Below are 26,318 nucleotides of genomic sequence, written 5' to 3'. Positions count from 1 at the left end.
CCCACATTTGGTGGTGTCAAGTCTTTCTACTTCTAATCATTTTTGTACGTCTGACATGTCAAACTGGAATTTTAATTTGCCTTTTCCTGATGGCTAATGGTGTTGACCATATTTTCATATGTTAAATGATTGTATCCTCTTTTGTGAGATATTTATTCAAATCTTGTACCAATTTTTTATTGGATTGTTTGACTTTTCATTGATTTGGAAAATTTCCTTATAGATAGTTTAGATACAAATCCTTTATCAAATCTATGTCTTGTAAGTATTTTCTCCCAGTCTGTGTCTTGTCTGTTCATTTTCTTAATAGTGTCTCTTGGCAACTGGAAGATTTTAATTTTGATGAAGTCCAATTTATTAAGTTTTTTTCTTTTGTGGTTAGCATTTTTGTATGTGTTCTCTCTAATAAATCATTACCTACCACCAGATTTCAAAGATAATGCATTTTTTTTCTAGGTACTTTTAGAGTTTTAGCTTTTATGTTTGAGACTGTGACTCATCTTAATTAATTTTTGTGTTACACGTTATATGAAATTGGAGTATAAGTTTATTTTTCTCCAGATAGATAACCGATTGTTCCAACACGATTTATGAGGCGAGTTTTCTTTCCTCTTGAATTGCTTTGACGCTTATTGAAAAATCATTTGACCATCCATGTTTGAGTCTATCTGTTGACTTTATTCTTTGATTTTTTTTTTTTGTCTGTCCTGATGCCAGTCTCACTTTGTCTTGATGTCTCTTGCTTTATGGTAAGTCTTAAAATCTGTTAGAGTATATCCTCCAACTTTGTTATCTTTTTCAAGACTATTTTTGGCTATTCTTGGTTCTTTGATTCCTATATACATTTTAGAATTAGCTTGGCAATTTCTACCAAAAATTTCCTTTGGGGTCTTGATTGGGATATCACTGAAATTATAGTTCCATTTGGGAAGAACTAACATCTTAACAATATTGGGTCTCCCAATCTATGAACATAGTATATTTCTCCATTTATATAGATCTTCTTTGATTTGTCTCATCAATGTTTTTGACTGTTTCACGTAGAGCTTTACCCATCTTTTGTTAAATTTATTTTTTTTATGTTTTTCAAATGCTCTTACAGATTACTTCTATTAATTTTGTTTTCCAAGTTTCTGCTGATCCTTTATAGAAATAAAGTTGAATTTTGCCTATGGGCCTTTTGTCTTTCCACCTTGTTAAATATTTTATGACATCTGAAGTTTGCTTAGCGAGTCCAAAGTCTAATATTTCCCCCACAATACCAGAGGTAAAATAAAAAAAAAAAAAAAAAACAGGATGAGAAGCGTATCTGTTTCTTTCCAACATCAGCCACCTTTATTTACTATCATTCAGGGCCCACCACCAGGAAGAAGCTCGAGGAAGAAAAGTATCGCTCTAGCCTCGATGAACATAGGCATTAATCTCATCTTCAGAAGGTAAATCTGAGTTTAGGAAAGTTAAAGATCTTTGCCCAAAGTCTCCCAGCTGTCTCTAGAGGACAAGCCTAAACCACACTCGCTAGGGCTACTTTTATTTCTCTAACAATGCTAAGGTGAGCACCCATCCCCCCATGCCTGTCCCGAGACCACCAGGAAAACGTGGATGTCCCCATCTATTCTTCCATTTCTTTGCCCACGTCTTTGATGTCTCCACTACAATTAAAATTCCACCTGCAAGGTCTCTCCGGCTGCTGGCGAATGCCATACTTTGTGCTCCTTGATAAAGGAAATAGCCTCCTTCAGTGATCCATAGAGATGTGCCCAGAGATTACATGAAAAAGAGGCAGCCGTTAAATTACATAAAGAGATGTCCTGATATTCAAGGAAGTTTAAATCAGTGCTCGAGACAAGGAAATCAAATATGAATGGAAGAAAACAACCCCAAGAATGAATGCTGGTGAGTGTCTTGTTTGTGGAATAACCAATAAATGGTGTGATTCCAAATTCTGCACAAAGACTTTAAGTATATTGGAGAGAAAAGGAAGGGATTTATTTGGCCACTTTCGCTGAGACTAAAAGACGTCCTGGGGTCATTTTAAAAACACTGGATCTCAGATCCTGAGATAGCTCACCTGATTTAAATCCACGTCACGGAAGGGACCCATTTGCTCTTCGGTCACCCGGGGCTCCAATTTCCTTGAGTGCGTGCAGGTATTCATCTTACTCTTTCATGAGATACACCTGCTAAACCAAGAATAACAAAATAATGCCACTCTCTCACTGTGCACATGAAACTTCTTTCTTTCTTTTTTTTTTTTTTTTTTTTGAGACAGAGTCTTGCTCTGTCACCTGGGCTAGAGTACCGTGGCGTCAGCCTCGCTCACAGCAACCTCAAACTCCTGGGCTCAAACGATCCTCCTGCCTCAGCCTCCCGAGTAGCTGGGACTACAGGCATGTGCCACCATGCCCGGCTCATTTTTTTCTATATATATTTTTAGTTGTCCAGATAATTTCTTTCTATTTTTAGTAGAGACGGGGTCTCGCTCTTGCTCAGGCTGGTCTCGAACTCCTGACCTCGAACGATCCTCCCGCCTCGGCCTCCCAGAGTGCTAGGATTACAGGCGTGAGCCACCACACCTGGCCCAAGCTTATTTGTTTTATAGCATTAAATGTTTCTTTTTTCTTCAAATAAATGTTAAAGTAATAATGTAATGGGAGTCTGAATTTTTTCAACAAGCTTCCGTGTGGAATGTTTCATGTGCAGCAAGCATTAGATGCATAATAATCCTATCCACATCTGAGTCTTCAAGGAGAAGAGTTGGTGTCATGAGTCACCATTCTTGGGAAAAAATACAAACGCCTAGAGTCCCAAGAGTGACAGAAAATATGGTCTCCAGGAGTCTGCATTACACTGGTACAGGGATTAATAGACAAAGGCGGGGATTTGGGCTACAAATTGAAGATTCTGAGTGTATGGAGAAAAACATAATTTTCTATCTCCCACATTTACTGAGGGAAGTTCCAGAAGCATCTAATCATGTTAAAAGTTAGAAATCAGTTTTGACTGTGTCGCTGATAATTGACATATGAAAGTTACAGGATCCTCTGGATTCGAAAAGCATTTAAAATAGCCTTGTCATTTATCCAGAGGGATGGGTGCAGTTCGAATTGTTCTTGCAGTGCTACAGGAATGGGGTCCCTGAGCCAGAGAACTCCTTTATTTGGAGGAAAAACGTCACCTACCTCCCAATATTAACCCACGATCACGTAACCACGAAAGCTTGTGCAGGGAATAGAACCTGGATATTATGAATGTCCCATTTCTGTTTTTGAGGGCCTAAAATATATTCCTGCTTGATGACTGCTTTATTTCTCTTTCAAGTTCATTGCCGCAGCAGAAGCTCCTCCAGAGTGCTCCTCCCAGATCCCCAAGTCGTGTGACCAGCCCACACGTCTTGTCAACACAGAGACAAAGCCTGGAACAGGGCAGGCGCTCGGCATGTCTTTGTCAGGTAAGTGAATGACTCGCAGGTTAAAAGTAAAAAGAAGCAGAGAAAAATGTGAAGACTCAAAAAAAAAAATCAAGCCACAGGTAGTTTTCAAAAACCCAATAATAGTAAAATCTTCCATGAGGCCGATGGTTATGCAAAGTGCCTTTCTCTAATGGAAGTTACCCCCCAAATATAGCATCCATCCGAGCTAAAGACCCACCTGATCGTTTGGAAACACCCGAGGAATCCCCAAGGGGAGCAGAGATGGGTCCCTCCTACCCTGGAGGGAAACAAGCAGCCCTGTGACCCCACACAACCTCCCAGCTGCCCGGGGACAAGGCCAGCACGTGGATCTCAACCTCAAATGCCACCACGAGAGAGAGAATCCAGAGGGTGGCATCTGAGTCCCCTGGCCAGAGACACACCCCGTTTGGGGTCACAGCTGTCCACGCTGCTCTTGGATGGGAGGGACAAGGAGGAGGCCAAGTGACAGCAAAGTCAGGACTCTGGCTAAGGTCACAGGAGTTGAGTTCAGTGGCCGGACAATATCTGAACAAATTGATCGTCCCTCGAATTAATTTATTTTAAACTGGAACCGCATTGGATGCCTCTTTGTTCTGAGTTTTTCCAACCCGCCACAGAGCTCGGAGCAATTCACACTTCCTGACCCTGTACTTAACTTCCCCGTGGAATTTACTGATTATAAAGTAATTCAATCAAGAGTTAGAGAACACCGAGCTCACCAAAACCCGGTGATAGGCTTTTCCTTAGTTTGCTATAAACATGCTATTTGTTCTGGGGTGAATAAAGGAAAATTTCCAGCGCCTTGCATCTATTTCCCATGCCTTTTTTATGTTCCTGGACGCCGAGTGAATTGCATTCCTGAGAAGGGTGACATTTCTCGGGCACAGGAAGAACGATATCCACGGCTATTTTCCCCAATCACATTTGCTACCTGGTGCCAAGAATGTGCAGTCGATGCTCAAGAGAATGTGTTTACCTGAGACCCCCTTGGGTTCCGTGCGTTTGTTTTGTGCTCATTGTGTTCAGCAAAATTCTACTGGACACACAGTCCGACTACTCTTAAGCAAATGCTGTCCTCCTAGTCGAACACAGAAAGCGCCACCAGCCTCACTTTGGGGCCTACCAGTTTAATGCCTGAGCCTGATAAAAACGTATTTAATTTTATGGGATTAAGCCAAAGGTTTTTTGAGCTTCTTCTCTATGTTCCTTCTCTGTGTGCAATTGTGAATTAATCATATAAAATGTATGTGATTATTCATCTTGGCATCACAAAGCAAACCAATTTTGTATGTTATTGGCTTAAAAAAGAGTCCAACACCATTTTCTTTTTCTTTTTCAGCCTCTACTAATTCTTTTTTTTTTTTTTTTAACTTTTTTTTGTTTTTTGAGACAGGGTCTCACTCGGTTGCCCGGGCTAGAGTGCCGTGGCATCAGCCTCGCTCACAGCAACCTCAAACTCCTGGGCTCAAGCCATCCTCCTGCCTCAGCCTCCCGAGTAGCTGGGACTACAGGCATGTGCCACCATACCCGGCTAATTTTTTCTATATATTTTTAGCTGTCCATATAATTTCTTTCTATTTTTAGTAAAGATGGGGCCTCGCTCTTGCTCAGGCTGGTCTTGAACTCCTGACCTCGAGCGATCCTCCCGCCTCGGCCTCCCAGAGTGCTGGGATTACAGGCGTGAGCCACCGCGCCCGGCCCAGCCTCTACTAATTCTGAGTACATGAAATATGTTCCCGGTCAATAAGTGATAAATGAATGAACAAATCAAGAAATAACTGACTATAAACAAGACCTGGATTCTCTTAGGTAAATAACATCCATTTTAATCTTCTGTTATCCTTTGTAAGGATTTTTTTTCCCCGCCATTAAGTAAAAATAAGCTAATAATTTGTCTCAGATTAGTTAAAAATAGTAGTGACTAGCAGAGCCATAAAACGATAGTCCCCCAAGGAGTTTCCTTGGTTGTTGTGGTAACACATATTAAGCAGCCATATGTTGTTTTGGTAAATTGATAGATGTGGCTGATCCCTTCTGAAAATCTGGCCTCTAAAACTTGACCGCAGTCAATAAACTCGTAGCCACACATCGAGAAACCTATTTGAACTCTGAGAGAGGACTGCGGGCCCATGTATCAAGGAGCAGACTGTCTTGCATGCGCACAAACATGCACACACACACACACACACACACGCACACACACACACACACACACATATTTAAAGAAGCCAAGAGGCTGGGACACACCCCATGCGCAAGCAGAGCTTTGAAAATGATACCCTGGGTGATCCGTTTGACAAATGTGCAGATTGCTAGAGCGAAATAAGATTCTGCTGAGGGTAAAGGATATCAGCGTTGGCAGGAGCGAGTGGGGAGGAGGGATGAAGGGAGTTCCAAGGAAAGAGAATTCAATACGTGTTGAGTTCGTATTTCCCAGGGCTAAAGACTCCATTTGTCCAGAAGAGAATCAGCTGCTGGCTTTGGACACTGGCTATTAAATGGCACAGGTCATGTTTATGCAAATATTCTAATAACACCAGTCATATTCTGACAATACCTGCACAATATGGGCCGGGCGTGGTGGCTCACGCCTGTAATCCTAGCACTATGGGAGGCCGAGGTGGGAGGATCGCTCGAGGTCAGGAGTTCGAGACAAGCCTGAGCAAGAGCAAGACCCTGTCTCTACTAAAAGCAGAAAGAAATGATCTGGACAGCTAAAATTCTATATAGAAAAAAAATTAGCTGGGCATGGTGGCGCATGCCTGTAGTCCCAGCTACTTGGGAGGCTGAGGCAGGAGGATCGCTTGAGCCCAGGAGTTTGAGGTTGCTGAGAGCTAGGCTGACGCCACGGCACTCACTCTAGCCTGGGCAACAGAGCGAGACTCTGTCTCAAAAAAAAAAAAAAAAAATTAAACATGCACCTTAGTCACATTCATATCTGAATTAATTTTCAATTTTTCAATTTTCACTATTTCTTCGATGTTAGTTTTTCTTTAACAAGCTAAGGAAACCGATCTCATGACTAACGTTCATCAAGGTGCTGGTGTTTCTTCCAGCACAAGTTAAACATGGGAAAATTGATTATAATCATAAGTACTGCCAACCTGAACAAAAACAGTTTTATCACAGATTTCTATCTACAATTCAGAGATGGAGCTGTATCGAGATTTGTATTTCCTGCTAAAATTTCCATTTTAGTCTTCGATCTACTTCCTACCCTAGGTTTTTTTTTTCACTTTCAAATTATTTCAAACTCACAGAAAAGTTGCAAATAAACTTAATCCAGATTCACCACCTTTTTTTTTTACTGTTTCTATTTCTTTATCAAACTTCTCATTTTGTTCATGTATTGTTCTCCAAGTTTCATTTAATTTTCTATTTCTATATTTTTGAAGTTCACTGAACTTCTTTAAAGGGATTATTCTTAATTCTTTATCAGTCATTTTTCTAGACCTTCCTTTCTTTACAGTCCATTACTGGAGCTTTATTCGTTTTTGGAGGTGTTACAATTCCCTGATTCTTCATAATCCTTTTTTTTTTTTTTTTTGAGACAGAGTCTCGCTCTGTTGCCCGGGCTAGAGTGAGTGCCGTGGCATCAGCCTCACTCACAGCAACCTCCAACTCCTGGGCTCAAGCGATCCTCCTGCCTCAGCCTCCCGAGTAGCTGGGACTACAGGCATGCGCCCCGGCTCATTTTTTCTATATATATATTTTTTAGTTGTCCAAATCATTTCTTTCTATTTTTAGTAGAGACGGGGTCTTGCTCTTGCTCAGGCTGGTCTTGAACTCCTGACCTCAAACGATCCTCCCGCCTCGGCCTCCCAGAGTGCTGGGATTACAGGCGTGAGCCACCGCGCCCGGCCCTAATATGGTTTTTTATTCACTTCTGGGGTCCACACTGGCGTCAGGCTCATTCCCAAGTTTTGGGGTTTTCACAAAGGTGTTCTTGTCTGTGGATAGCTGTGAATTGAATTTCTTGTTGGGGACAGTGGCTGTTGTCCCTCTCCCCTCCTGGTTGTTTTTGACTGAAAAAACCCTTACAGTTCCTTCTGGTCACCTTTACCTTTTTTTTTTTTTGACCCTCAATTCATTTGGGTCTGACTTTATAACACTTTTATAACAGATTTGCTACATTTCTATACTCATCCTTGGTTACTCTCTCCTCTTCCATCCTGTATACATGTCATTTGAAATTTGAGATTGCTAAACCACCATTTATCTTTCCCGAGCTCACTCTCCTTTTATTTGAATCACTTCATGGTTTTTTTAAAAAAAAAATCTCTCTTCATTTGCTATCATCTCATTTGAGATTCGATTCCATGGGTCAAAAAAAATTTTTTTTTGTAAAATTTTCCAAAGCCCAGGGCACTTGCCTGACTCTGTTCGGGGTTCCCTTTTCTGGCCATGGGAAGAGCTTTGAGCTTTCAGCATTTTTCATGTCACAGCATGTCACTGATAATAGTCTCACAAGTGACATTCTTACTAGAGTACCACAATTTTTACAGAACTCAAATGCATTCTTCCTTAAAGTAAAGCATTGTAATGATTTTTAATTGCCACTTATACTGGCTATATGTCGGTGAGGCTTGCTCTCCACGATGCTTCTGGGGACATTGACAAACAGGCTACTGATTAGGTGGCATGCCAAGCCGCTTGCTCTAATGTCAATCTTTCTGCTCGAGGAAACATACTTACGAGAACATGAGACCGATGATACCATAGAGATAACCTTGGAAACACCCAAATGCATGCATTTTTAGAAAGTAGATAATTTCCGATTTTAGTGCTTTTGCTATTAGTAATAAATTACTCGCACCACACCTCATGTGCCAAGACTGAGCTAAGGGACCTTCTCCTGAGGTTCCTGCCCCCTCCACACCACCAGCTAGCTTTTCCTCGGTCAAAGTTAAGTCCAGTTTCACTCGATTTTGATTATGAGGACAATGAGTAATTTATCTCACCAGGATGCTCCAAGTATCCCCGTCTTGGCAAATACCTGCCATGGTGCAATGGGAGCCCGCTTCCAAAACGCACCATTGGGCTTTGCTGTCTGTCGTAGTATTTCAGCAGTCTGTTTATGTTCGGCTTTTAAAATTCATGGCAATGAAATTTATGACATCTGTAGCAAAGTTTTAGAAACTTTTAATGTAAAATAAATCGATCTAACGTACACTGAAACTAAACACAAAATTGCCTGCAAGATTTTTTTTTTTTAAAAAATCTAAAAAAAAAAACTCTAACAATGAATGCTAAAGTAAAAACTGTTAGATCATTAGACAATGCACTCAGTGGTGAAGCACCAAGGACAACCGGAAAGGAAAGGAAAGGAAAAAGGAAAGGAAAGGAAAAAGGAAAAAAAAAAAGGAAAAAGGAAAAAGGAAAAAGGGAAAGGCAATTATATAAGAAGAGGAAATTTGGGAGTTCTGAGCAAGGTATCCATCTCCACTGGTCTTCTAATATGCAGATTATGCCTAACCTAAAATTCCTTTTTTTTTCTTTTTAATTAAGAGCCATTTAGACGTGAATGATTTCTCATCCTCCAGCCGCTTGTATTATCATTTCTAGAATGTGGTACATTAAAGTCAATGTCTCTCTTACACAAAAGATCGTACTGTCTTAGGACTCACGTCTCAGAAGATTTCAGGACTCTTGACACAGCTTTAGAAATCTATCCTATGCTCCCAAATCTTCAGTATAAAGAGACTGTAACCTTTGGAAAGCTGGCTGCCACAACTGTCCCTACTGCGTACTTGTGGCATCGAGAGGAGGGACAGTGGCCCAGAACACTAGTGGAATTTCCAGCCATACCGCGGTATAAGAAATCCAAGAAGGGGAGGGTGCGACTGTAGATGGAAGTAAAGGAGAGTCAACAGAACAGGAGCACCCTCCCTCGGGGACAGTCAGATGAGACGTGTCCGGCCAGCCAGCCCAGGTGCGCCGATCAGCATGAGCTTATCCACGCGGAAGGGGTGGGAATCTGTGGCATCTTTGGAATAACCTGGTGGGAACCCAACTGCACCCGCAGAGAGGGTGCAGAGAGAGGTGCAGGAAGTCCAGCGTCCCCTGCGCTAACGAGAGCAGGGTTCAGCTGTGACCTGGGGCAGCTCACCAATGGCAAGGGAAGAGCAGGTGACGGGCAGTGACCAGGGCTTGCTGTAAGGAAGGGACAAGTGGCAGAAGGGTGGCAAAGGCGTGCCCAGCAGGCCGGAAGATTTGGCTGCTCAGTGCGTGGCCGAAATGACCCTGCGCTGGAGACGGTCGGTGACCTCAGTGCCAAGTCACCAGTGACTAGGTCCCGAGAAGCGACAGTTGGAATGTGGAACGTCAGCCACCGGGATTAACGAAACGCAGTGGGGGGCTGGGAAGATGGTTTCGGGGGATGCAGACAGAGTTGAGTGAAGCTGGTGGCAGCAGGCTCGGGGCTGCTGGTGGCGGAGCACTGGCAGGTGACAGCGGGGCGGGAGGACTCAGAACTAAGCAGTGAGGTCTGCAGACACCCGAGATGATGCTGTGGACACAAAAGCTCGATCTTAGTGGTGACCCGATCGAGCCAAAGTTGCAGGTCTTGTCCATCACGGATGGCTGCCAAGCACAGCTGAGGCTCGAAGCGTTTCTGGGAGCTGCTGGCTGTAGAGACAGTGAGAAACAAAGCAAATACTAGGAGAAAACTCACTTGCAACAAACGGCTCTACAGTCGCTAATTCAGTCCCTAGTCCCTCGACGGTGAGAACTTAGTCCCACAAAACAGCATTAATCCATTCCTGACGGATCCACCCCCAGGACTCAAAAACCTCCCACGAGGCCCCACCATGGCAAACAAATTTCAACGTGGGTTTCGGAGGGGGCGAAAACATATTCAATCTATAGCACTCCAGCCCGGCCCCCCCAAAACTCACGTCCTTCCTACACTGTAAAACACAATCATTCCATTTCCCAAAAGTCTCAACTTGTGCCATCACCAACTGAAAAATCCCAAGTGCGAAGTCTCATCTGAGAGCCTGTGAAATCAAAACTGAGTCATCTGCTCAAGACTCAGTGGGGGGACAGGCAGGGAGCCCCCATTTGCGTTTCCAAAGGGAGAGGGAGGCAGAAAGAAAGGGAGTAACCAGCCCAAAGCACGTCTGAAACCCAGCAGGGCAGACATTAAATCTTAAGGCTGGAGAATAATTTCCTTTGCACCCCTCTATCTGACATCTTTTGCACACTGGTGTGGGGTTGGGCCCCCCAAAAGCCTTAGATGGACCCATCCCGATGGCTTTGCTGGGCTCAGTGGGAACCCGCCCTTTATACAATTAATAAAGGGCCACAAGGTGGGCCCTGGGGTAGGGGGAATATATACCCAACCAGCCATTGTTCCCCGGCCTGCTTTCCTGTCACTGCTCCAGACACAGGGGCCTTACAGCCGATGGTCCTAAGGATTCTCAGCTTTCTTCATTGCTCCCAGAGATAACACCCCCTTTGTGAAACTCAAGGCTGGTGTTTGAGACATCTCCTGGGCCCTGCACTCTGGTGGGCCAGCTGACCCCCCCAGCCCAGCGGCCCAGACCAAAGAACTGACTCAACTGGTCTTGCAACCTCAACCTGAATCAGTAAACAAGACAGTTTCCACACCCCTACGATTCCTCCCAGAACCCAGCCAAGCATCAGACCCAATCGCCTAGCCCTTTGCCCCTAAACTATCTTTAAAAATCCCGCCAGGCGTGGTGGCTCACGCCTGTAATCCTAGCACTCTGGGAGGCCGAGGCGGGAGGATCGCTCGAGGTCAGGAGTTCGAGACCAGCCTGAGCAAGAGCAAGACCCCATCTCTACTAAAAATAGAAAGAAATGATCTGGACAGCTAAAAATATATATAGAAAAAATTAGCCGGGCATGGTGGTGCATGCCTGTAGTCCCAGCTACTCGGGAGGCTGAGGCAGGAGGATCGCTTGAGCCCAGGAGTTTGAGGTTGCTGTGAGCTAGGCTGATGCCACGGCACTCACTCTAGCCCGGGCAACAGAGTGAGACTCTGTCTCAAAAAAAGACTAAAAATTCTTTCTCCCAAATTCTTGGGGGGACGGATTTGAGAACTCCCCCCATCTCCTCGCATGGCGCCTGTGATATTAAACTCTCTCTTCACTCTGTCTCAAAAAAAGACTAAAAATTCTTTCTCCCAAATTCTTGGGGGGACGGATTTGAGAACTCCCCCCATCTCCTCGCATGGCGCCTGTGATATTAAACTCTCTCTGCTGTAACTCGTGCTACCTTCCTCTTGAGCAGCGGGCAAGGAACTTGCTAAGGCTACAAGCCCACACTTCAGTCTTCTTCGACGCCTGCAGCTCTCCCCGGCTGGCATTGCACACTGGTGGCTCTGGGGCTCTGGGTCTTGAAGGCTGCCTCACCCCTGCAGCCCCCCTGGTAGGGGCTCTCTGCAGTGGCCCTGCCCTGCAGCAAGTTTCCACCTAGACGCCCCACCCTGGCCACTCAACACATCCTTTGAAATGCAGGTGAAAGCTACCGAGCTTCTTAGCTCTCTTGCGCTTTGCACTCTTGCAGAATTAGCACCGTGTGGATGCTGACGGGGTTTATGCCTTGCATGTATCTTGCAGAGTTTTGGGTCAAGCCACACGTGGGGCCATTTGAGCCACAGCTGGGTGGCCAATGAGGCTGTGCAGGGATGAAGGCAGCAGGGTCCCCAGGAGGCCCTGGGCAGAGAGCCGGTGGAGGAAGCCCCCCCACCCCGGCCTGACCCTCAAAACCCTTCTGCTCTCCCAGGCGGCTGGGCCTGTGGGGGGAGGAAAGGAGGGGCGGCATTCGGATCCCTGAACACCCTCAGGGCCTTTCCCGCTGCCTGGAGGAGCAGCAGCACCCGCTCTCTTCCTTCCTTCTTCCTTACTTGACTGCAAATTTTCCAAGTTGTAATGTTTTGCTTCCTTTTTAATCCCATAAATTCTGCCTTTAAATCATCCCTTGGCTCCCAAAGCTCATTCTGAGCACTGTGAGAAGGAAAAAGAAATGTCTGCACAGTAAATCCAGGGTTCGGTACCACCCGCGGTTTCAGGCATCCGCTGGGGGGGCGGGGAGTGGAATGTACCCCCCACAGATAAAGGGGGACCACTCTACCTCTCTGTGGGCTTCCATGGTGTCTGGGCGCCTTCGTCCTCAGCCAGGCTGGTCATGCAGGTGGCTGATGCTTTCTCAACTGCGCCGGGTGGTTACTGGCGATGCCTTTGTCGCAGCTGGTGGGGATCAGGGCTCCGGGTGGGCCAGGCGCAGGGGTGTGACGCTGAGGGAGCCCACTGGGACTTGGGTGTGTTGCCCAGGGCTGCTGCCAGGGGCACCCAGTAGGCACCCTGGGCGTGGTGCTCCCCCCATCTGAAGCAGCGCCGTCTCCTTGGGGGGCTCAGAGGAACTCAGATGGCACCGATGCTTTGGGTAATTTGGTGACCTGGCTGGTGGCATCAATCTAGGGCTCTATCAGAAGATGCCCCTCTCCCTCCTCCCCTGGTGGACAGCAGCTGGCTTTCTGCAGATAAGCTTGACCTGAGCCCTCCCGGTCCCTGGCGCCATGATGCTGGGACCCCTCGGGAGGGCCAGCTTCCCGTCCAAGCAGGGGCTGGTCACACCAGCTGGCGGCTGGCTCTGCAAGCCGGGTGTCCCCTACCCCCACGCTGCGTCGGTACCATCCTCCTCCTAGGACCCTGACCCCCTTCCTGGGGCGGGTAGGGCTGGAGCGGTCTTGAGAGCAATTTTGGCAGGTTTTGCGACAGAGGCACAAGCCAAGTGCAGGTAGAAGGTGGCAACGGGTTCGAAAGCAGAACCCCCAGGCTCAGTGTGGACCTTCCACAGGGCCTCACCTCGTTCCTTGATCAGAGCCAGTCCCCGGTCACTCTCTGCTGATCCCGCATAGAAACGGTGTCCTTGCTCACTTGGGTCCCATCCTCACGGCAGCTGTCATATCCGGGGCTCTCAGCTGGTCCTGCAGAACCAGCTTCCCAAGCCCTGACTTCCCCCCTTCAGTCCGATTCTTGTCGCAGACCCTGTCTGGGCTCAAGCAGTTCACTCTGGCAGCGGCTGTTATTAACACAGGACGAGGGGTGGCAGGGGGCAGGTGACCGCTGGACCGGGAGGATGTCCACCCGGAGGCCGTGCTCAGAGTTTGAGGGATCCTTGCTCTTTACTAAACCCGTATGCAGTCCAGGTGAGCTACCAGGTGTTTCGTTCATAAGGGGAGTTTAAGTGATGCTTGCAAAGTTAAGCTTTGTTCCAAGGCTTACGGAAGCTGCATCCGTGCAGAGGTGGCCTTGTCCCCTGGAAATCCCTGGGCCGGGGTCAGCATCCCCCAGGCCAGGTTGGGCCGTGCTGCTCAGCGACATGCCGTATCAGCCCTGCCAGAGGCTGGAGTGGCTACAGCTACGACAATAGTCTGTTTCACAAACCCAAACTTTATTTCTTTTATTTCTTTCCTATGTATTCGTGTGACTCACTCCAATTCAATGTCTCCGATGTTTTTAACCTAGAAAAAGAGTCTGGCCAAATGAATCCATTGAAGCTTCCCTTTCAAAATCCTCAGATATCCTTTTGGGACCTAAAAAAGACTTCAAAGGGCAGTCAGCAATTTTCAAAGGCCTCCTCTTTATCCAGAGGTTCACAAGAGAATGTGGCAAAAGACAAACAGCTTAGAGTGTGTTCCTTTGGCTACCGGTCCCTCTTCTGATAAAGGAGGAGGAAAAAAATAAAACGAAGGCAGGTGAGGGGGAGAAAGACGAGGAGGGAAGGAAGAAGGAAGGGAAGAAAGAGCACATATCAGAGTACTAAAGAGACTGTTTAAAATTAACGCATTATTTTAAAAACCCATACAATCTGTCAGCAGATGTGTTAAAATGCAGCACTTACAATTTCTTGGAAATGGTCTGTCATAATCCCTTTTATACACTTATTTTTGCTAACACCTATATTTCTAAGGACAAGGGGAAGATTTTCTTAGCTGCAATATGAACACAACTCTACAATGTTGTAATGCAAAATGGTACAAGAGATGGGGCCTTCCCCCTCAACCAGGTTGGATTTAACCTTAGTAAATGCAAAATTCTTTACAATCCCACCCTCACCCGCTAGGCAATGCCAGCAAACGTCCCCAGCAAATGCCATAAAGCACTTTGAACATGAGTGAACATCAAGGCTTAGCTGGTTACACGAATCTTTCCTTCACTGCTCAAAAAACCATCTTTTCCAAATGCAGAGTTCACTTGCTGTTCTCCCATGAACTTATTTTTCAGGACTAAAATATTTCCCTAAAAATTACAATCAACTTATGAAGCACCATCATAAAAATTATTTCTGGGGACATTCGCCACACAACAAAAATCAAAAAGATTTGGTTTTTTTCAGTTCAGAAGTCTCATGGTATTTTTTTTTTAAACATGCTTAAAAGCATTCCAGTTGTGATTTTCACATAGAATGTGAAAGTCTGTCCAAAAATTCTCCAAACAGAGCATCCATTATACCTTTAGATCCTGATTTTGTGGCAAGCATGTGTCTGAGCTGCAGAACCTTTAGCAAAAATACTCTGGTTTGGAACCCTCACTTTTAAAAGTCACGTGAGAGTCCACACCTGCCTTAGAACAGAGCAGCAATTTTTCTGAATCGTCCCTGTGCCTTCGCGTCCACAGCTCCCCTATACTTTGAGATCTGGGAGACAGGGTCTCAAACTGGACATACGTCTCTTTTGCCAAATCATCTTCCCAGAAAGAGTCTGACTTACACTGCAGTCTGCAAACTTTGTACAGCAAGAAAAAAATCAACGGCAAGACAACCACACACGCGACACTGGTCACCACAGTAAGCAAAGACCATTGAGGATCATCGTCTTCGGCTCTTCTGGTAGAAAAGGTGACACAGTGGTCTTGCTGGGGGGGCACTCCTTTGGGACAGACACATGCCACGTATTGCCCGCCGGGCTCCAAGCCGTCAATGGTGACTTGGTTCTTGCTGGCATCTGCATCCAGCAGCTGCAGGTCCTTCTCACCGTGCTTGGAATATAGCACAGTCACTGCGGGGTTACGGGTGGTATTAATGATGCTCCACGTCAAAGTCACGCTCTCTTTAGTCTCGCCGACCACCCTGAGGTTTTCTATGGTGGCATTCGTCTCCGTGGGCATTGCTTGATCCAAGGACGCCAGCTCTTCTCTCTTGCTTGCGCTGGCTGGGGGAAGCTTCCTTCCACCCATCTCCACCTTTAAGTTTCTTTTCCCACCTGGGTGGAGCTTGGGTGATGGCCGGCTGGCCATGGTGGTGCTGGTGGAAATGCCAGGGCTTCGAGTTGTGGTTGAAGAAGCAATGGAGGAGGAGAAAGGAGAGAAAGAGAAGGAAGTGGTGGCGGAAGGAGACAGAGTAGAATTAGACAGAGAAGAGGAAGACGTCGGGGAGGAAGGAGAGGAGGAGGAAGAGGACCAGGGAGAGGACAATCCACTGGGTGTGGATGTCACTCTTCCAGGTCCTGGCTGGCCCGCCTGCTCAGGACCACCTGCGGGGCTTCTTTCAGAAGCGTTTGCTGATAGGGTGGTTGTGACCACGCCAACCACCGTCACGGTAACCACGGCTTCTGACCTCCCAGCCAAGTTCTTGGCCTTGCACTTGTAATCCCCGGCATCTTTGTAAGAAATGCCCGTCAGGCTTATTATGGACCATCTCACTCCTTCCCCTGGAGATTCCTGGATCACTGGGAGAAAACAGAAGCAGATGCTGTAAGAACAGAAGGAAAAGCTCGAGCAATTATGCCGACTGAGAGGGGACTCTATGTGTTCTACATGCATCCCTTCCACATAAGCCACAGGGACATGGAAAATGGCACCCTGCAAGTGTCTGGTGGCAGGTGACAGCTTTTTTTGTAGAGACAGGGTCTCGCTCTTGCTCAGGCTGGTCTTGAACTCCCGATCTCAACCGATCCTCCCGCCTCGGCCTCCCAAAGTGCTAGGATTGCAAGCGTGAGCCACCGCGCCTGTCCCTGTCTTGCAATATTTTATCGGCATTAACCAGCCAGTTTCAAATCACACAAAAACAGGGAGTTGAGTTCAGATCTTCGTAAACTCCTGGTTTCAGAGGGCAGAACGAAGACAATACCTGTGTAATTCGCCGGCGAGCTGTCGGATCTGGCCCACGTGAGCTGCGGGGTCGGGTAGCCAGTGGCATCACACCGGAGCAGCACGTTACTGCCCAGAGCAGACACGATTTTGGTGGCCGATGTCATCACGGATGGCCTCAGACAGTGTTCCAGCTCGGCCCGCCGGAACAAGACTCCCGCGAGGCGCTCGGGCTCACTGCAAACCAGCAGCGGGTCGAGAAGCACCACGGCAGGGTCAGCGAGCTTTGACAGCTCGATCGTCTTGGCAATGCGACAGTCGCAGAACCAAGGGTTGTCCTGCAGACCTGGCACGGAAAGCAGGAAAAAGGTGACCAAGGTCCCATCATTCTGGTGGCTTCAGTTTTATCACAGCCTCTCGGGGAAGCAGAGATCTCGACTGCCTCCCCGAAAAACAGAAGTGCTCTGGAGGGAGTAAGTAGAGTCACCTCGATGTCCCTTTTGCCCTGGAATCCGGCAGCCTGAATGAACACAGCCTGTCTGTTGGTTCAGATCATCAACAATCACAGCTAATACTAATTGAACAGAACTCAGGGCAAGGTTCGGCTCTAAGCACGTGCCTGTATTAGCTCATTCAATCCCAGCATCGTATGAGGAAGAGAGTGTTATTATGCCCATTTTACAGACAACAACACTAAGACACAGAGGGGCCAAGTAACTCGACCAAGATCACACAGCTAATCAGCGTCGGATTTGAATCCAGGCACCACAGAATGCCACAAATACAGCAGGAGAGACATTTCTCACGTGCTGTGACGGTTCCTACAGCACTGTAAGCATGACGGGGTGCTCAGAGGCTCCTAACTCAGCCTGGAATAGGTCACAGTGTTGTGTCATTTGAAGACACACCGAGGTCACGCAAGTCTTGTGCAGCAAAAACAGAGGGAGACTCAGGCAACGGCAGGACACAGGACGGGAAAGGCTGGTAGAGGCAGGAGCATGGCATGGCATGAATGTCATGGGTGGTGGCCATGGAGGTGCTTTGCTCAAAGCTCCCTTCAAGAGAGAATCAGCTGCAGGGAATGGCGTGAGCTGACAGCCTGCAGTTAGCAAGGACCTACCGGGGCTGCCTCAGCTTCCAGAACCGGGAGCAGAAGCCTTTGGGCCTTCAAGGAGGCTGGCAGTGAGAGCTGAAAGGCAACTGAGGAAAATGTCGCTGGAAGGCCGGGCACGGTGGCTCACGCCTGTCATCCTAGCCCTCTGGGAGGCCGAGGCGGGAGGATCGCTCGAGGTCAGGAGTTCGAGACCAGCCTGAGCAAGAGCGAGACCCCGTCTCTACTAAAAATAGAAAGAAATGATCTGGACAGCTAAAAATATATATAGAAAAAATTAGCCAGGCATGGTGGCGCATGCCTGTAGTCCCAGCTACTCGGGAGGCTGAGGCAGGAGGATCACTTGAGCCCAGGAGTCTGAGGTTGCTGTGAGCGAGGCTGACGCCACAGCACTCTAGCCTGGGCGACAGAATGACACTCTGTCTAAAGAAAAAAAAAAAATTCTATCTTTCTATGATGCCCATTTTTATTATAATAGCAGTCCATGACTGGCTCATATTATTCCGTCAGTCTTGCTAAAAGTTTACTTTTTCTATCTTCTATTTTAAAAATTCGCTTTTCCTCCATGGGAGAATAACCTTGAACTTTCTCCTCTTCTGTTTAGTCTTGTGAATCTACAACTAGTTCTCTGATTAATATTCATTTGAATTCTGTTCTCTTCAGTGTTGGCTCCTTTACCCAATTGCATGCCACAAGCGGACTTTCTAGTTTATTTTTACATCGCAAATGACTGAGTGTGGCCCTGGCACCTAAGGTCCGGGCTGAAATCCCAGTTCCACCAAGCTTCGTTACTGGAAGCCATGCTTCCTAACTCATTCAACCACTGCTATCTCATAAAGATGCCAACACCCCTTCCCCACTCCTGAAGAACCTCACGGTGAGTTGAAAAGCAACTGGAGCAGAAGGCTGAGTAGACCCGAGCATGAGCACTAGTGTGCTCTCAAGAGTTCAGGTAGGCTGGGTGCGGTGGTTCACACCTGTAATCCAGCACTCTGGGAGGCCGAGGCAGGAGGGTCGCTCGAGGTCAGGAGTTCGAGACCAGCCTGAGCAAGAGTGAGACCCCCGTCTCTACTAAAAATAGAAAGAAATTATCTGGACAGCTAAAAATATATATAGAAAAAATTAGCCGGGCATGGTGGTGTGAGCCTGTAGTCCCAGCTACTTGGGAGGCTGAGGCAGGAGGATCGCTTGAGCCCAGGACTTTGAGATTGCTGTGAGCGAGGCTGACGCCATGGCACTCACTCTAGCCCGGGCAACAGAGCAAGACTCTTGTCTCAAAAAAAAAAAAAATAATAAATAAAAATAAAATAAAAGACTGGACAGCTAAAGGGATGCACAGCAAAGCATCTATATATGAAAAGCCCAGAGGCTGGCGAGCTTACCGAGAATGATTCTTGGTGCAAGGTCCAGACTTCTAGGTGTTGCAACTAGGTGAGACCAGCTCTCCAGGAAATCTGGCGGCAGCGTGGTTAGTCTGTTGCTCGACAGATCCAAGTAGGTGAGGTTCTTCAGGTACCTGACCGCCTCACTTGGCACACTGGTTATTCTGTTATTTCGCAGATCCAGGGTCCTCAGCTGGGGCACGTCCAGCAGAGATGCCCAGGGGAAAGCAACCAGAGAATTCCCATCCAAGCGCAGCTCATGCAGCTGCTTGAGGTTGTAAAAGCTGCCGGGGTCAACGGTGACCACGGAGTTGTAACTCACCCAGAGGTACTGCAGCTCCACCAGGTAGTAGAAGGCTTCCCCGGGGATCCTGCGGATGACAGTCTTCTCTATGCGGAGCTTCACGGCGTCCACGGGGAAGTTGGTGGGCATCTCGTTAATATCCATGTCGTTACATAGTATCGACCTAATGTCACCAGAGCAAGGCAAGGAAGGCCACTTTGCAAGACTCATTTGAAACAATCATTCTCATTTGAAACATGTATCGATTTTTCAATCTCAAATATCTGGGCCGGGCGCGGTGGCTCACGCCTGTCATCCCAGCACTCTGGGAGGCCGAGGTGGGAGGATCGCTCGAGGTCAGGAGTTCGAGACCAGCCTGAGCAAGAGCGAGACCCCGTCTCTACTAAAAATAGAAAGAAATGGTCTGGACAGCTAAAATTATATATATATAGAAAAAAAATTAGCCGGGCATGGTGGCGCATGCCTATAGTCCCAGGTACTCGGGAGGCTGAGGCAGGAGGATTGCTTGAGCCCAGGAGTTGGAGGTTGCTGTGAGCGAGGCTGATGCCACGGCACTCTAGCCTGGGCAACAGAGCCAGACTCTGTCTCAAAATAAATAAATAAATAAATAAAAGAGTCCCCTGTTAAAAATCATAAATTGATGCTTTTTAAGAGGATCATTTATTTAACAAAAAAAAAACCAAACAAACAAGTATTCACAGTAGATGTTTCAAGTTGAGCTTAGTTTTAACACCATGACCTGCGCATTGCTTTCTGCCTAAAGGAATAAACCAGAAACTAAGAGTTTGTTCCTTTTACCACTCACTAACTTAAGTGACCTTGAGCAAGTCACGTTTTGATCTTGTTTGTGGGCACGTGTAAACCAAACACAGAAAAACAAGGCTGTGCCACGTGTGGGTTTCAAGTATGAGGAATATGAGAATTTAGATTCATTATGGCCTGAAAAAACGATCTAGGTATCATCACTCAGGAAAATTCCAAGGATTTTAGGAGCTCTGTGCCAGGAACAGGGGTGAAAGACCAAGTATATTTCTTTTTATACCACAATACTTATTACCAAAATATTTGCAATCTTTTTTGATATAGAACAAAGGCTACTTGAAATCTCCAGTTGTAAGTGTTGTAATATATTGATACCATTAGCTTTGCTCATGATTCTAACATGGGCTACACATTAGTCGTGTAAATCAGAATCTATGGGCAAGAGCCTGGGCATAAGCATTTTGAAACTCTTTTCAGAGAATCCTATTTTTTAAATTTAATCATTTTATTTTGAAATAATTGTAGATTCAGGTGCAGCTGGGAAAGTACTAGAGCGAGGCCAGGCACGATGGCTCATACCTATAAGCCACCACTGTGGGAGGCCAAGGTAGGAGGATCAAGGTGGGAGGATTCACTTGAGGCCAGAAGTTCAAGACCAGCCTGGGCAACATAGCAAGACCCCTGTCTCTACAAAAAAGTCTTTAAAAATTAGCCTGGAATGGTGGCATGTGCCCGTATTCCCAGCAACTCGGGAGGCTGAGGCAGGAGGATGGCTTGAGCCCAAGAGTTTGAGGTTGCAGTGAGCTGTCATCGTGCCACTGCACTCCAGCCTGGGAGACAGAGCAAGACTCTGTTTCGGGGGGGGGGGGGGAGATCTATTTATCTCCTGTAATATAAGCTGAATTGCTGAATATGGACGATAAAAAGTTTTGCAGAACATTATCTAATTATAACACACCACATGTTTAGTAAATAATAACAATAAAATGGCCATTCAGTAAAACACACCACGTTAAATCTGTGGGTTTGAAAAATCAGAGCATAATGTAAACCGAGTGAGCACCATGAAGCTGCAGCACGCTGGTGGCATTGCCTCTTTTCTGTGAATTCAGGACGAGACCCTGGGGATTTGCTGGGGACACCAGCAAATTTTCTAGGGACACCTCTTACTCTTTGTCTCCATTTTGTATCACAGATTTCAGTGCTACTTTATACGAGACAGTAGCAGTTTCTAGTCATCAAGAAAGCATTCCAGGGTGTTCTAATAGAAAAAACCCCTAAACTGGAATCTAAAAGACCAAGCATCTTCATCAACTCAGTGACTGCGTCAACACGAGGTGACCAGGATAAGTCATTTAGTCTCTGTGCAGTTTGGTTTCTTCCCTTATAAAATAACAGAAGTCGAACTAGATTATTTCAAGTTCTTTTCAGGCATAATATTTTACGATTTTTATAAAATCCATCAATAATGAGGCCATCCTGGAGCAGGAAACATTTCTGTGATTGTTTTTCTCAAAAGCACCCTGGTCTAATTATTCACTGCTGCTAGCCCTGGGCAAGTAGAGCTTGGATTTGTGACTGTCCTTATCATTGTCTTTAACCACCCAGTAAACATCTCAAAAAGAAAACAAGAATTGGTTAAGTTCATATAATAGCAAGCTATATTTCTCACAAATACGTGTGAATTATTACTATTTGTTTAAAGTTGTAAGACATAAGTTGGGCTATTTTAACAAATTATTTTGTTTGAGAACTACTGTTTACTTCGGCCAAGTCACAAATACTTTGATTATTAAATACCCTCTCCCCCTGCCCAAAAAAAAAAAAAAAAAAAAAACTCAAGGTCTACTATATCTAGCTAACAGCAGTTCTGTTTTGCATTTAACTTCTATCTAAAAGGACTCATGCACATTTTAAGCAAATGACTATTCTCACTTCCCGGGTAGACATAAGAGCAACCTAGAGGTTAAATAACTTCTGTGAGGTATACAGAACCTTCTTGGCTTTGCAAATTCCATCAGCTTAAAATGAGAAATTCTAATGATGACTGTCTCTAACTTCAGTCTTGCGATCTTCCTTCCTTCTGACCAGTTGGCATGAATAATCCTCAAATGAACTAGAGTACCCTGACGGCAGGTGACAAGGACGTGGCCAGCTCCTGCTCAGCCCTGCCCTCTCACGCTGCCTGTTATATAATCAAGGACTGAGCTGGCCACACACATTCCAGGTTTGACCTCCCGAAAGGGATATTTTGTGAGTATGAGATTTATGAGTATTTTTGTAACACAGCGTGCGTTTAGGAGTGTCAGATAATTTGAGAGCCTTTTAAGAGTTAAACTGCTCAAAATAAAAGCCACGAAGGTGTGAGCAACGAGCATTAACCCAATCCAATTAAAGCTTATAGAAATTAAACCTTCTCTCCTCCGATTTCTGATACTCAAACATTTGCTTTCTAAATAAGGCTGTCTTGTTTGAGCCATTTGTCAGGATAATTAGCACATGTCGTAGCAAGGAGAAGAGTGTACCTGGATCCCAAGCCATCGTTCCTGCCGGGGGAGTCGCAGATGCACTGGGAAGGACATGAACAGTCCCCTCCGTCCAAGCAGCTCAGCACGATGCACAGACAGGCAAAGAGACGCATCACTCCTTTTAGGGGTTCTCTGAGCAAAAGGTAGAAAGCAAATCCGAAGCATTCAGCGGGTGTGCCAGGCGTGCAAACAGCCATTCAGTTGCAGCAGATTACTCGGATTAGCTGAGATCCGTAGTTACTTAACCTTCAAGTGTATCTTGCAGGGAATCCATCCACCCAGCCTCTGAACACGCTTTCAGCAAAGTCACACATTCTAAGGAAAGTGAAAATCCAACACGTGTCAAGACAATTCCAATAGCTACCCACGTCTACATTTGCCAGCAGATGCCTATTCAATCCCTTTCCTACGGATGGATTTGCCAGGACACCCTAAAAAATACTCGGTGCTAAAAATAACTCAGTCACGGCAGATGTTTGAAAATTCCGTAGATTATTTACGTATCAGCCCGTTATAAATTTTTTTGCCTTTGCTTTTGACCAGGATGCACGACATTCGGTTTCACAAAATTTACTTTGAAAAATAGAAGCACATGATATACAATTGATTTAGAATACAGTTATCCATGCTGCCACATGCTGGTTTATTTCCAAAAGCAAAACAAACCAAGTCCGGTACGTAGATTTTTTTTTTTTTTTTAGGAAAAATGCTTCAATCCACACTAATGGGGCAGGACTATAACTCCAGTGAGAGTGTGTTTTGAGACTTTCTGATCATCTCAGTATATGTGTAAGGTTAAGTTTATCCCAGCATCTTTATTTTTAATGCAAGCAGTCATCTCTGTTCAAAAATCTATTTTATTCCAAGCTAGTTTCCCAAGTTATGAGCATCAAAACCATATGTGAAGATCAACTGTCATTCTGTGAACGATATTAGGCTCTATCAGAAAATAAAAATTAAAGTAAATTAAAACTATCTCCACACATAAAATGGAGAATTCGCAGGGGAAATCAAGGATTTAAGTAATAAACGTATGTCATTTCACCTTTCGATTGGGTGGTTCTAGCCGTCATCTTTAAACCAAAAACTTTTTTAAAAAAATTAATTCTACAAAATAAGAATATTATGGGAAATAGTATTTAAAACTAAGAATTTATATAGAAACAAGAGAATCTGAAAAACTTTGCTCAATTAAAATAAAACATTGCAAGTTTTCAGATTCTGTACAATTCGTTTTTTTTTTTTTTTTTTTTAGACAGAGTCTCACTCTGTCACCCTGGGCTAGAGTGCTGTGACATCAGCCTAGCTCACAGCAACCTCAAACTCCTGGGCTCAAGCGATCCTCCTGCCTCAGCCTCCTGAGTAGCTGGGACTACAGGCATGCGCCACCATGCCCGGCTAATTTTCTATATATATTTTAGTTGGCCAGATCATTTCTTTCTATTTTTAGTAGAGATGGGGTCTTGCTCTTGCTTAGGCTGGTCTCAAACTCCTGACCTCAAGCGATCCTCCCGCCTCGGCCTCCCAGAGTGCTGGGATTACAGGCGTGAGCCACTGTGCCCGGCCCCAAAAACTTTTTCTAAAAAATTAATTCTACAAAAATAAGAATATTATGGGAAATATTATTTAAAACTAATAGAATTTATATAGACAGAAGAGAATCTGAAAAACTTTGCTCAATTAAAATAAAACATTGCAAGTTTTCAGATTCTGCACAATTCATTTGTTCATCAAATATTGGCCAAGTCCTTCCTCCGTGCCAAGCACTGAGGGGTACAAGGATGCACAAGACACAGCCACCACACGTAAGGGACTTGCAGGATAAAGAGAGGAACAGAGGACTGAAGACACACAAGAGAAGAACAGCAAAGCCAGCCCGTGTTGGTGGAGCAGGACTTTCTAGGTGCCTGGTATCTGAGCTGCCTCTTATAGGATGCATGTTAATGTTTTATGGGGAAGTCAGCAAAAAGGGCCAACAGCAGGAAAAAAGGGAGCGAAGCAAGAAGCAGTATGTTGTCCTCAGAGAACGGCAAGCACGTCTTGTTGCTCAGGCTTGAGATTTTGAGGCAGGAAGTTACAGAGGGGGAAGGATAAAGCTGAGAGGTAAGTGGGGTTGAAGCTATGGAGGAAGGACCTTAGATTACCGGTTAAAGAGCTTAGGTAACAGGAGCAATAAAGGTTAGGCCTGGGAGTGGCAGCTCGGATTATCATAGGAGGTAGGGTTCTCCAGTGGCTGTGTGGAGGAAAGATAGAACATGCAAGAAGGGGAGAAGAGGCATTAGGTGGATGGCTACGGTTGGAGTCCAGGTGAGCAGACATCGGGCTGCAACCTTGATTGCTGTGTTGGGAATGGTTAGGACAGGGCAGCTTCAGGAATCACCCAGAAATGCTTGATTAGATGTAAAGAAGAAGAAAGAAGAAGCAAGAAGGAAGGAAGAGGAGAAGAAGGATAAGATGATGATGAAGAAGATGATGAGTAAAGGAAGAGGAAGAAGATGAGGAAAGAAAGAAGAAGGAAGGAGGAGAAAGATAAGATGAGGAACGAAAGAAGAAGGAGGAAGGAAGGAGGAAGAAGAAAGGAGGAAGAGAAGAGATTTAAGACCATCCCTAGGGTTGGGCGCGGTGGCTCACGCCTGTAATCCTAGCACTCTGGGAGGCCGAGGTGGGAGGATCGCTCGAGGTCAGGAGTTCGAGACCAGCCTGAGCAAGAGCGAGACCCCGTCTCTACTAAAAATAGAAAGAAATGATCTGGACAGCTAAATATATATATAGAAAAAATTAGCTGGGCATGGTGGCGCATGCCTGTAGTCCCAGCTACTCGGGAGGCTGAGGCAGGAGGATCCCTTGAGCCCAGGAGTTGGAGGTTGCTGTGAGCGAGGCTGACGCCACGGCACTCTAGCCAGGGTGACAGAGCAGGACTCTGCCTCAAAAAAAAAAAAAAAAAAAGAACACTCCTAAGGTTTCCCAGTGCTGAGATGCAGGGGTGGGGGCCCTAGGTGGGTTTTTGAGCACAAGAGAAGGAAGAAATGGGACAATGGGGACAAACAGAACTTTGATCACCAAATGACCAAAATGGTTTGTGAATTATTAGTTTCATGGATGTTATGACCTACATAGGACAAGCCAAGCCAAAATGAGTACAAAAAAGCTGTTTAAAGATCAAACATCAGAAGTTAGTAAACTAAGAGGTTAGAGATGGCTGTGTAACCAAAGCCAAGTCTTCCAGTCTTGTCACATAAGCAAACTGATTGATTAATGTCGTATTAAAATGTAAGTACTGTCCACTGTTAAAGTCCTTTTTGCCTGAGGCAAAGTTGCCCCTTGATCATTGCTGGAAATGAATCCAGGCTTTGCAAATCAGAACTCCGAATCAATTTTCTATGCAATATTACATGAATTGTCTTGGCCTTTGAATGGCTCTGTGACTTGGGGCACAGCCCCAGAGAACAGGACGAGCAAAGACATAGTGGCACAACACAGAGTTCTCTGGGGACATCAAACATTTTAATTTGGCCATAAAGAAAGACAAAAAGCTGAAAAGTCCCTTTGGGGCCATGCTGGCGAGGATCTTGAAAGTCCAGGTGAGGAGTTTGAATATTTGAATCACCTTATTTGGCAGGGGATTGAATATTTGGGGGACTGGAACTTTATTTTTAAAAGATTAGCTACCAAGCTAATGTATTGACTGCAGTGGAAAAGAGGAGGGCGAGGAGATGAGT

At 45.7% G+C, this 26,318-nt stretch overlaps 1 protein-coding gene across 1 annotated transcript; it reads right to left on the bottom strand.

Annotated features, from left to right (window-relative positions):
- Positions 1–14,835: 14,835 nt before the first annotated feature.
- LRIT3 (leucine rich repeat, Ig-like and transmembrane domains 3) lies at positions 14,836–23,204 on the bottom strand. The gene is made up of 4 exons (XM_045537478.1): positions 22,597–23,204; positions 19,006–19,472; positions 16,553–16,858; positions 14,836–16,151 (listed from the first exon to the last, which is right to left on the bottom strand). Exons 1-4 carry the CDS (start codon positions 22,794–22,796, stop codon positions 14,986–14,988), a joined length of 2,139 nt encoding a protein of 712 aa, XP_045393434.1. The 5' UTR covers positions 22,797–23,204; the 3' UTR covers positions 14,836–14,985.
- Between the last annotated feature and the right edge of the window lie 3,114 nt (positions 23,205–26,318).

The sequence above is a fragment of the Lemur catta genome, chromosome 26 (assembly GCF_020740605.2).
Source record: "Lemur catta isolate mLemCat1 chromosome 26, mLemCat1.pri, whole genome shotgun sequence".
Lineage (NCBI taxonomy): Eukaryota > Metazoa > Chordata > Mammalia > Primates > Lemuridae > Lemur > Lemur catta.
This window is presented reverse-complemented; position numbering and strand designations above follow the sequence as displayed.

Bases quoted from the DNA above. Each gene is read 5' to 3' on its own strand.
- LRIT3 (XM_045537478.1), bottom strand. From the start codon at position 22,796: ATGGCTGTTTGCACGCCTGGCACACCCGCTGAATGCTTCGGATTTGCT. The intron at 16,859-19,005 runs GTAAGCTCGCCA...TTTCCGTGCCAG, and splicing joins TGCACCAAGAATCATTCTCG to GTCTGCAGGACAACCCTTGG. The intron at 16,152-16,552 runs GTATTGTCTTCG...GTTTTCTCCCAG, and splicing joins CTCGCCGGCGAATTACACAG to TGATCCAGGAATCTCCAGGG.